The following is a 12,547-nucleotide window of genomic DNA, read 5'->3' as shown; positions in this document are numbered from 1 at the left end:
AAATATTTGAATTTTCAGCTCAAAAGGTGAATGCCTTCTGGTTCCCCAAAGAAGGGCCAGCTGGGGTGGGGGAAACAACCTGGATCTTAGGGGGTGGAATAAGTGGATAAGAGCCAGGCCTCATGTGGGGTTGTAAGTGTGCATTCTGGGAGCCTCACGACCATCCAAGATTCAAGTGATCCCTGGATGGAGAGGCTTGTGATGTCTGGGAAGTGTGTGCTAACAGGAAGGACAATTGGATCTTGGACGACAGGCCTGGGGCCAAAGATGAACATGCAGACGAGATGGATGCTGAGGCGAATGAGTTAAGCAAGTGGTTCATCTAAAAGATCATCTATATCTGTAACCAGATTTGTGAATCTGTTTAACATTAAACAATGTAGAAGTTTTAAGCTACCTTTCTAGAAGATGGAGAAAAAAATTCTAAGAAATATACAATTCGTCTAAATAGTCACTACCTATCTGTGAGTGACAGTATTTAGAAATAACGTCTCAGCTTTCCGTGATCAGAAGACACTCGCATGTTCACTGGCTGGAGTGACTCATAGGTGGCTAAATTTCCCTGTTTAAATCTCTTCTTTAAAAAAAAAATAACAAAACCAGATTTACAGATTCATAAATCTTCCCTTCTAAGATCCAGGGATACTTATTTACTTAAAGGTTCAAAAATTTTAAGAAATATAAAAATTGAGCATGTAAGAAATCTGAGCAGTTGCTGAAGAAATGCTAATGAAACAGACAATATGTATTAAAGATCAGTATGAAAATGAATAAGGACAAAGCAGACAAAGAACCTTGAAGAAAAAAGATAATTGGAAATATAAAAAGTATCAAGAGTCTGGCCAGAGCAAATAGAAACACGGGCTGTGGTAACCAGTGAACCATAATCACATAGAAAGGATAACATGGGAAAGGTGAGCTTTCAGTGCAAATGAGGAGGGGGTGAGAGTTAAACACATGAAATAAATATGCCAAGCGTGGTCATGATGATGTGGGAGAGGCTGCTGGATGTCCCCCAATATCTGTTTTTCCCTTTAATAATCGGGCCCATGATTTTTAGCCAGGCACGTGGTTGCTTTGAAGATACTTCCCAATCCCTGTTGCCCTAGTTAGAGATGTGTACCGGGCTGTGGCCAGTGGATACACGTAGAAGTGATGTGTTCAACTTTAAGATTGTACCTTTAAAGAGAAACGGTGGGCTTTGCTTCCAATTGACTGGAATGTAGATGTGGTTGGCCAGTCAGGTTGGGCCATGAGGATAAGTGCAATGTGATAGAAATGATGGAGTAACAAGGTAGAAACTTGATATCGTGCTCCTGTCACCATGACACCCCTATACCAGCTCTAGACTGCTTATACCCTATGACTTCTGTCTTGTTTAAACCTCTATTTGTTAGTTTGTTTGTTTGTTCGTTTATTTTTTGAGACAGGGTCTTGCTGTGTCACCCAGACTGGAGTGGAGTGGTGTGGTCTTAGGTCACTGCAACCTCTGCCTCCTGGGTTCAAGCATTTCTTGTGCCTCAGCCTCCTGAGTAGCTGGGATTACAGGTGTGTGCCACCACAGCCAGCTAAATTTTTGTACTTTTGGTAGAGACAGGGTTTTGCTATGTTGGCCAGGCTGGTCGTGAACTCCTGGCCTCAAGTGATTCACCTGCCTTCGCCTCCCAAAGTGTTGGGATTACAGGAGTGAGCCACTGTGTCCTGCCTTAAAGACACTATTGTTTTGATTCTGTGTTACAGCAGCCAAGCCTATATCTTGATAGACAAGGGACACATATCAAGCAAATACCTACAGAGAACATGATCAAGTGTACAGGTCGTCAACAAGGCTGACAATATCAAGTGTCAGCAAGTATGTGGAGAAGCTGGAACCCTCAGCTAATGCTGGTGGGAATGTAAAATGGAACAGCCACAGTTTGGCAGTTTCTGAAAATTAAACACATACCTGCCATGTGACCCAGCAATTCCACTCCTCGGTATCTATTGAAGAGAAATGAGAACATGTCCACATAAAGACTTATGTGTGAATGTTCATAGCAGCATTATCCATAATAACCCAAACCCAGAAATAATCCAAATGACCATCAACTGGGGAATGGACATAAAAATCGTGATATATCCATAAAATGGAATACTACTCAACAATAACAATTAATGAGTTAAAACAATATGGATGAGCCTCCAAAAAAAGAGATAAATAAAAAATCCAGACATGTAAGATGACTGCATATGTATGATTACATTTATGTTAAATTTCTAGAAAAGACAAAACTATAGAGATAAGAAACAGATCAGTGGTTACCTAAGATAGGCGGTGGTAGCGAGGAGTGACTGCACACAGGCACAAGGGAATTATTTTGGATAATGGAAATGTCCTAAAGATTTCCACTGTGCTGATATTCACACAGTTGTCTACACTGACTGAGTTCCATTGAACCGGTTGCTTAAAATAGATGAATTTTGTGTCATGTAAATTATACCTCAATAAAGCTGTTAAAAAGTAGAGTATAGGTGAGCTACTGGTACTGAAATAAAATCACCACTAGTTTTTAGTCATGGACACTGCTACATTGTCTTCTCATGAAATTCTTACTGCATCAGAGAACAAGTTGAATTGTGAAATATTATGAATGAATGGAAAACATGATAGTATTTGAGTTACAGGATCTACCAGCGCAGCATATATTATACTGCCTACAGCTGAGACAGGGAAAATGCTCTTGATTCATGTGGAATGACCTAGGTAACAAATTTTTTGTTTTAGAATAGTTTGAGGCTTATGGTGTGATATCTTTATGATGAATGTAGTAGATAGTCTTCAAAAATGGCCCGTGATGAACTATGCCTCCCAGTATTTATGCCCTTTTGTAGCCTTTCTGCTGGCATTGTGACTGCTTTTGACCAAGAGAATATTTCAGAAATGATGCCAAGCACTTCTGAGATCACAAGAAATATCGTAGTTTCTGCTTTGGTTTCTTGGGACAAAAACACTAGCAGGGGATTGGGGTAGCCAGGTACTATGGAGGGAATCTGACTATGTGAGTCTTCCATACTGTGAGGAAGCCCAAGCTAACCGCATGGGAGAGAGAGGGAAGGACAGAGAGATGGAGATTGAGTGAGAGCGATGAGTGGTAAGCCCCTAGCTGTTCCAGTTACCCCAGCCCAGGCTTGGCATATTTGAGAGAAGTCGTTTTGGACACCCAGCCCAGTTGAGCCTTCAGTTGACTCCAGCCCTTGCTGATGTCTGATGGCAGCCACATGAAAGAGCTCAGATGAGACCTACTCAGTGGAGACCATAAATCCATAGATCCATGTTTTAAGGCGCTACCTTTGGGGTGGTTTGTTACACAGCAGTAAATAACCCAAAAGGAAGGAAGTAAGGAAAGACTATAGAAATTACATTTGATTTCTTCAATTTGAAATACAATAAATTTAGTAGCTAGACTAAGGTACTTTAATAAAATCATCTTAATTGTTAGCCACTTTTTTTTGAATCTTTGTGTAACACAGACTTTTTCCTTCTTTAATAATAATTTTCAGAGACTGCAGACAGAGTGGCATTGTGACAAAGGTGTTTCAGGTAGGCTATGAACCACCGAATGTAGTCTCTCCTGAAGACAATGTTGAAAATGTTCTCAAAGATTCTTCAAGGCAGGCAAGTAATGAAACTATAATCCATTCAGATTGTCACTGTATTTTGGTTCCTTCTTTCTCAGTGAGCAGATCTTGCCTTTTATTACCTTACCTCTGCTGATAGTCAGGTCCTTATAATTGAAGTCATTATCAACCATTGCAAAGTATCTTCACTGATTTCTCAGCCTTTCGTCAGTCTCCTATCTACCCTGAAGATGAGAATACCTGCTGAGCACTGGGGTCCATGCTTCAGTGTCTTCAGTGGCTCTCTGTTACCTACTGAGAAAACCAGAAACCTTTAGCTTTCCATCCAAGTCATCAGTTTTTGCCCTTGGTCGGGCTTTCCTGCTTTGTCTGTGAACCCCCTACATATACTCCAACCAAACTGAACTGTGTATGCTATACCCTATCACTGCTATCCTGGCACCCAACTGCTTTGAGCATGTGATTACTTTGTTCCTTGTTTATCTTGCCTATGCATTACAAGCTCCAAGGTGGCATGGTTGCTATACTCATTGCCTTGCACAGGGGCAGGCAGGAGAGGGTGGTGATTGTGTATCTGTTGGATAGATGCTTTGGGTAAGTAGAAGTCCTCAGTGGGCATAGAATTCTTTTATGTTGAAATCTTTATTCCCAAATATCTGCAAAGCCTCCCCACTGTGAAGAGTCAATTAGATCCATCTGAGAAGGATGTGTGAAGCTTCAGGCACTGGGTGTGAGTATCAATGAGAAAGATTCAAGGAGCTAGGCCAGAGGATGGGCTAGCCTACAGTATGGCGGCCAACCCAGAGGTCTTAGTCACAGGGATGTTGTTGGGATTGACAGAGGAAGTTTATAGGGGTTTCGCTTAAGCTTGACCATGAACCTGAGGCTAGAGAGGAGGTTGTAGGACCAAAGCAGTGGATGCAGGCATGGGTGGGGCTCAAGTGTGATCAAGGCAAGGATCTACACTGGGCAAGGGCCATCTGCGGGGGCTGAGCCCACATATATCAGCAGGTGCTTAGGCTTGAATCAGGTGTGAGGGACCAAGTCCATGGAGAAAGTCCAGAGGGAAGAGTGTTTAAGGACTGTGTGTGCGCAGGTCATGTACAGAAGTCTGATTTTGGTCTGACCCTACCCTGCCTTTGCCACTCTGGACTTGGTGGTCCCTCTGTTGTTACCCAGACTCCTACAGTTGTAACATCCTGCCTGCATGTGCTGCTCCCTGCCTCCTGCCTTGGCCACTTCACCTGGTGAGGCCTACATCCAGATGTGCTGCCAACTGAGCAGCCCAGCCCAGATACAAAGCTGCATATTTCCAGAATAAAGTGAAACAGGGATTACTTCGTGAAAACAACCGTAAACTCTTTCAAATAAGAAATGCACACCATGACCCTGTCTCTATCGTGCAGCTTTAATTCTCGCATGGGAATAACCAAGTGAGTGATACGCAATCTCTTCATTCCTAGGAATTCAAAAATGGATTTGTTGGATCAAAACTAAAGAAGAAATATCAGAACTCTGAAAATCAACGCAGCTGGAATGTTAACCTCAGAAAGTTTCCAGGTATGATGTGACAGAACAAAAACAAGGTTTTGTATTCTGAACCCACCAAAGAGGTTCATGGCATGTTCATTGCATGTTTTCTTGTCTGGAGAAGTGTTGGAATAAGAAACACTGGGGCAGGAAAGTATGCTGTACTTTGAGTTTTTATACTGTCCTTGCTAACAGCTTAAGATCATGAAGGAGGATCAAGCAGTCCAACCAAGTCAGATTTCTTGACCCACCACAGGGAGCCATGGGGGCATCTCACCAAACAGAGGAAACCCTGGAGTTGTAGAGTTTGGGGGAAGGGTGGAGTTTGGGTGAAATGTAAATGAAAGCAGAGTTTTGATAGGCTCAAAGCGAAGCGGGTCTGGGTGTGAAGGGATCATCATCAGGTATCGACTGGTAAGGGGACCCAGGGTTCTGTTGCTTTGGAAATTACAAAGATACATGGGGAATACTGTGTTCAGAAATGATTATCTTTGCACCAGGGTTGGACATTGAGGCTGCTTCTCTATGTCAAGGTGGCCTAGATTCCTCAGGCAAGAGTTAGATGTTTCGTTCTTACTGAGAATTTCAAACAGCACAGTTTCTGATAATCTGTGATTTTAGAGAACAGGGTTTCTCAGTGAGTAAGAAAGACTAGTCATGCAAAGTGGGGGCTATTAACGACATTTTACAGCTGCAGTGTGTTCTTGGGAGATATAATATTTCCTGCTAACTTTGCAACTGGATCGATCTGTCTGTTTTCCAAGTCTGACGTGAAATATTGTAGAATGCCGCGGGGAAGACGATCTTCTCAGTCTGGGCTTGTTTTTTCTTTCTCACTTCTAATACATTGAGTGTGTGGCGGGAGCTCTTTACATAATTATTAGTTCTAGGAAAGCGATGTGGTAACAGTTGTTCCTTATTAAAAGGTTTCCCACTGTGAAGACCTCTTTGCATGATTATGTATAATTACAGATGCTCAAAGAGTGATGTTTTTAATATCGTTGTAGACCTCCAGGTAGGTGAAAGAACTGACCCTAAAACTTTGAAAGATCTTCGCTTTTCAGAGAGTCCACTGGAAATCCCAGCTCACGCTGGAGGATCAGGTTCTAGACCACCCACCCGCCAGTCCCAGGTAACTTATAAGGACAATCTTTAGGGTACTCAAATACCTCCTATATTTTTAATGCTTCCCATGAAATACTTTAAGACTGCACCTCCCCCTCTTTTGACCATGTGCTAGGCACTGTTATAGTGCTGAGAATACTGTGTTCGGCAAGAAAAGTCCCTGTATTCATGGAGCTTACCTTTTATTGGGGTTGGGGGCAGACAGATAATAAATAAGTAAATAAACAGAAAATTTAAAATGGTGGTAAGTGTCATGAAGAAGATAAAATGGTAATGAGATAGAGCAGTGGTTCTCAGAGGCGATCCCCAGACCTGTAGCATCAGCATCACATGGGAACTTATTTGAAATGCACATTCTCAGGCCTGATGAGCAAAGTGGGAGATGAGGCAGAAGGTGGCTGGGGCCAGAGTGTCTAGAGCTGTGGTTCTCAAACATGGCGGCACATTAGAATCACCTGAGGAGCTTCAAACCAATCCCCAAGATTTAGCGTCAGAAATTCTGATTTAATTGGTCTGAAGTGAAGTTTGAGCATCATTAAAAAAAAAAAAAAAAACACCCCTAAATGATTCTAATCGTCAGGCATGGTTGAGAGTCATAGACACTAGTCTGACCGTAAGAAGTTTGAATTATATTCTAATTGTAAAGGGAATCTGTTTGGCAGACAAGACACAGTCCCATTTACATTTAAAAGTTTTCTCTTTGGCCACAGTTTGGAGATTAGGCCATGGAAGAGGAAAGAGACAACATTATTTAGGGGGCTTTTGTTCCAGGTGAGAAATGACGGTGGCTTGGACCAAGGTTGTAGAGGTAGTCAGGATAGGAGGTAGGCTTGGCTGAGGGATCCGATAGCTGGAAGGAGCCAAGGATGCCTCTCAGGGTTTGTCCTGAGTATCTGGAGATGATGGTGCCATTGACAAAGCTGGAAAAGATGAGAGAGGAGCAGGTGTCCAAGGACGCATTAGACATCCAAGTAGGGGTGTTGAGTAGACTGTTGGATGTGCAAGTTCACACTCAGGAAAGGTCAGGGCTGGAGATATGTACTTAGAAATATGGAAATATTCAATATGTTGATTGGTATTTGAAGCTTAGGTCTAAATGAGATCACTAGCCAAGGCTGTACAGAAAATGAAGAGAAGGACAATGAAGAAAGTCCTCAACTTAGAGGTTGAGCAGGGGAGGAGGAGCCTGAAAGTAGAAAGAAAGCCAAAAAAATATGTTGCCATGGAAACCAAGAAATGGAAGATTTTCAAGGACAAGGTCATCTATGTCATATGTTACTGAAGGTTCTAATTAGATAAAGACAGACAATTGGAAATTCCCATTGGCTTTGACAAGATAGAGGTGACTTATGACCTTAATAAAAGGCATATCAGCTGGGTGTGGTGGCTCACACCTGTAATCCCAGCACTTTGGGAGGCCGAGGTGGGCGGATCATGAGGTCAGGAGTTCGAGACCAGACTGGCCAATATGGTGAAACCCCGTCTCTACTAAAAGTACAAAAATTAGCTGGGCCGAGTGGTGCATACCTGTAGTCCCAGCTACTCAGGAGGCTGAGGCAGAAGAATCGCTTGAACCAGGGAGGCGGAGGTTGCAGTGAGCCAAGATCGTGCCATTGCACTCCAGCCTTGGCAACAAAGTGAGACTTCATCTCAAAAATAAATAAATAAATAAATGGCATATCAATGCATTCTTACTACTATAACACAAGCAAGATGCTCTTACACTAGTTGCCTACTATTATAGTGCTTTGATTTTTCAATGTTTATAAAATCCAATTTGGACTTTTGGCATCTAAGGGCAACCCAGGAGCCCTTGTTCTCTTCCTTCTATTTGAGCGCCAAGTTTAGTGTACCTGGAGTTACATTTTCTGTGTAACCACAACTGCTTCTTGTGTGCCCATGATTCCATGGCTGCTCACACTTACCATCAAGTATAAAGGAGGTGAAAAGCATGGTTTCCAAACCCAGTTGCATATCACAGTCACCCAGGGGAAACTTTAAATATGTATCAAGTCCCAGCTATGCTCCCTGCAATCCTTCTAGATAGTCAGAGTCTATAAGCCTGGGATGGAGTCCACAGATGACTTTGCTGATCAGCCCAGACTGAGAATCACTGGCCTAGAAGACCAGTTATCCCAAGGTCAAGCTCTTTCCTTCACTTCTAGACTCTAATGCCAAGGTATAACTCAGCCTGACCTCCTAGGTTCTTTCATCTGCCCATTCACTATATTTTTTGGAGAACCACAAAGCCCAGGCCCGAGGACCAGACCTGAGAAGGCCTGCTTGCAAGGCCCACTAAACAAAAGGGCAGCCCCCCTACATGTAAGATTGCCTCTCCCAATCTTCTGGAAAGAAGGGTTCTCTGGTTATCGGATGGGCTGATGAGCACACTCAGAATCCATGGGCAGTGCACACTGGCATGATCCAAATAAGAACACTGCTTCTGAGGTAAAACATACCATTTTGAAGAATGAATGACCGTATATGATAAAACACAGGAGCTATTTTAGAAAAGCAGTCTCACGTGGCCATAATTATTTGTAATGTGCCTAGAAATATTTTCTTTGTGCATAAATATTTGGATTACCTTGCCCACTTAGTTGTTTGAGTTGTTTATAAGGGAAAGATAAAATAATATTTAAAGATTCCAAAATTTAGAATCCCCAAAAACTAGGAACAGCAGGACAAAGACAAAGTTTAGGGAATTTGACTAGAGTTTAGAAAGCCAGGAAGGCCAGGAGAAGACCACAAAACTTTTTTCTTCCACTCTTTTCCTTCATATTGGTAAGAGTCTTCTCAGTATTTCAGCTGAATCCCATCTGAAGCATACTTTAGCATATATCCGAATTAATGACACTGGTGGGTATCACCACATTTCAACAACCCCAGGGAGACAAGATGTCTCTGAGCTCAGCATCTGGCCTGAGGGAACCTGCAGGGGTCAGGCAGCAGAGTGAACGCATGATGCAGCCTGGGTAGAGGATAAATGACAGCTGACACCTGGCCATAGTGTAGGAGCATTAGAGCTGCAGGTTCTCTGACAATGTGAAGTGCACTAGCCAGTTAAAGGAATCACTTTACCCAGCCTCAGGCAACCATTAGCAAGAAGGACTGAAGGCTCAGTGTTGCTACATCCAATAAATTTGCATGAGAAGCCAGAAACCTACATCTTTATGTGTAATAACATAATTTAAAGTTTTGACAATTAGTTCAAATTTTGAAACACTATGGGAGCCAATGCCGAATAAAACTCAATGGCAGGCCAAATTTGGCTAATGTACCACCACTTTGAGACTCAGGGTCTAGGTCATGTTATGTTTTTATTTATTTCTTTTTCTTTTTGTAGTGATGGGGATTTACTATGTTGCCCAGACTGTGTTTGAACTCCTGGCCTCAAGCGATCCTCCTGCCTCAGCCTCCCAACGTATTGGGATTACAAACGTGAGCCACTACACCCAGCCTAGGCCATGTTAGATGTGGCACAAAAGCAATGAGAAACCTCTGACAGCTCCCCATTGCCTACAGGATAAAGCCTGAAGTCTTAAGTTCAGTCCTTTGAGTTTCCTAGAGATATAATTTTTGAGAAAAATAGAGACTAAAGTTTATTTATTTATTTGTTTGAGATGGAGTTTCACTCTATTGCCCAGGCTAGAGTGCAATGGTGTAAGCGTGGCTCACTGCAACCTCTGCTTCCCGGGTTCAAGCGATTCTCCTGCCTCAACCTCCTGAGTAGCTGGGATTACAGGCATGTGCCACCACACCCTGCTAATTTTGTGTTTTCAGTGGAAATGGGGTTTCTCCATGTTGGTCAGGCTGGTCTCGAACTCCTGACCTCAGTTGATCTGCCTGCCTCTGCCTCCCAAAGTGCTGGGATTACAGGCATGAGGCACTGCGCCTGGCAGAGTTTATTTACTTATTTATTTTTCCTTTTTATTTTTGGTGTGTGACAGGGTGTCACTCTCACCCAGGCTGGAGTGCAATGGTGCAATCTTGGCTCACCACAACTTCTGCCTCCTGGGTTCAAGCAATTCTCCTGCTTCAGCCTCCCTAGTAGCTGGGATTACAGACACCCGCCACCACACCCGTCTAATTTTTTTTTTTTCTCGTATTTTTAGTAGAGATGGTGTTTCGCCATGTTGGCCAGCCTGGGATACTAAAGTTTTTAAATCCTAAAATCTGGTCTGATGGTAAATTCAGGTATCTTTTATTGTAAACTCTCATTTTTAATGAAATATACATATATGATTGTGAATAGCACGTTAAATAATTTAGAAATGTTAGATACTAGAGTAATAATTACTTTACTCCTCATAATGATTTTTTATTTTTATAGATTCAAGGGGTACAGGTTCGTTACATATATTGTGTAATGGTGAGGTCTGGGCTTCTAGGGTACCCTTCACCCGAATAATGAACACTGCACCCAATAGGTAATTTTTCAGCCCTCACCTTTTCCCACCCTTCCCACTTTTGGAGTCTATCGTGTCTATTATTCCTCTTTGTATGTCTATGTGTATTCACCCATAATGATTTTTAATGGAATTTTTCTATACCATAGCCTTTACCATGTTATTTTGACTATATGACTCTATATGTAACTATATTCTTAATTTTAGTCTCCCGGTTTTGCACACATAAGTGGCCAGAAGTGTTTGACACGCACGGAGATAATGAGAATTCAAAGGGAGACAGACTTTCTCAAGTAAGTATCACATTCTCTTTACTCTGTCTTAAATCCTACAAAGATACATCACGGTCAAAGAGAATTTAAAGATGGGACATTTTTGCCCACCTCCAACTTTTATTTATTTATTTTTTTGAGACAGAGTCTTGCTCCATTGGCCGGAGTGCAGTGGTGCAATCTCGGCTCACTGCAGTCTCTGCCTCCCGGGTTCAGGCGATTCTCCTGCTCCAGCCTCCCAAGTAGCTGAGATTACAGGCGTGTGCCACCACATCCAGCTAATTTTTGTATTTTTAGTAGAGATGGGGTTTCACCATGTTGGCCAGGGTGGTCTTGATCTCTTGACCTTGTGATCTGCCTGCCTTGGCCTCCCAAAGTGCTGGGATTACAAGTGTGAGCCACCACACCTGGCCCCAACTTTTTAAATTAAATATTTACAGTCTATTAAAAAGTATAATTGACATACAATAAACATATGTATTTAGAGTTCATTTGACTCTGTATGTATGTATGTAACCATGACACTATCACAATCAAGAAAATGAATACATTCATCCTCGCCAAAAATTTCCTACGTTGTACCCTATTTGGTAACCCCTTCCTTTCATCCCCGCATCACAGGCAATTATCGATCTGCTTCTTGTCACTATAGCTTAACTTGCATGTGATTCCATATGTCAATGACGTGATTTAGTCTCTACTCTTTTCTGGGGGGCTTCTTTCACTCAGCATAACTATTTTGAGATTCATCCGTGTTGTTCCTTGTAACAAATACCCATTTCTCTTTATTGCTGAATAACAGTCCATTGTATGGCTACACCACAGTTTGTTCATCCGTTCACTTATTGATGGGAATTTGTGTTATTTCCAATTTTGAGCTATTACAGATAAAATTGCTATGAACATTTGTACAAAAGTTATTGTATATACAAAAGTGAGCCAGTCTCATACCTGGTGTCTAAATAAATAAATAAATTGATAAAAATTAACAAGTACAATAAAATAATTTTTAAAACCCCAAAGTCATTATGTATACACATGTTTTCATTTCCCTTGGGGCAAATACCTTGAAGAGGAATATGATCAGTATATGTTTTTTTTTAAGAAACTGCTGAACTGCTTTCCGAAGTGATTGTTCCATTTTACATTCTCACCAGCAGTGGATGAGAATTCTCTATATCCTTACTAACTTTTATTTTTATTTTGGTCATTTTAATGAGATTGTAACAGTATCTCATTGTGGTTTTTATTTGCATTTCCCTAGTGACTAATGATGTTGAGCCTCTTTGCATGTGCTTATTTCCATCCATGCATCTTCTTTGGTAAAGTGTCTGTTCAAACATTTTGCCTTTAAAAAAATGTGTTATAGGCCAGGCGCAGTGGCTCACACCTGTAATCCCAGCACTTTGGGAAGCCGAGGCGGGCGGATCACCTGAAGTCAGGAGTTCAAGACCAGCATGGCCAACATGGTGAAACCCTGTCTCTACTAAAAATACAAAAAATTAGTTGTGCATGGTGGTGGGCACCTGTAATCCCAGCTACTTGGGAGGCTGAGGCAGGAGAATTGCTTGAACCTGGGAGGTGGAGGTTGCA

The 12,547-nt window shown here is 42.0% G+C and overlaps 1 protein-coding gene across 1 annotated transcript in view; it reads left to right on the top strand.

Moving 5' to 3' along the window:
* Positions 1–12,547, top strand: part of DZANK1 (double zinc ribbon and ankyrin repeat domains 1) — a 91,343-nt gene that overhangs the window by 10,298 nt on the left and 68,498 nt on the right. The window contains exons 4-7 of the mRNA XM_011962927.1: positions 3,541–3,655; positions 5,082–5,178; positions 6,213–6,280; positions 10,890–10,975. Coding sequence (XP_011818317.1) covers positions 3,541–3,655; positions 5,082–5,178; positions 6,213–6,280; positions 10,890–10,975 — 366 coding nt within the window. The remainder of the gene's footprint in view (positions 1–3,540; positions 3,656–5,081; positions 5,179–6,212; positions 6,281–10,889; positions 10,976–12,547) is intronic.

Source organism: Colobus angolensis, unplaced genomic scaffold (genome assembly GCF_000951035.1).
Source record: "Colobus angolensis palliatus isolate OR3802 unplaced genomic scaffold, Cang.pa_1.0 Scaffold117, whole genome shotgun sequence".
Lineage (NCBI taxonomy): Eukaryota > Metazoa > Chordata > Mammalia > Primates > Cercopithecidae > Colobus > Colobus angolensis.
Note: the sequence above shows the minus strand (reverse complement) of the source record. Positions and strands in the feature narration are given on the sequence as shown.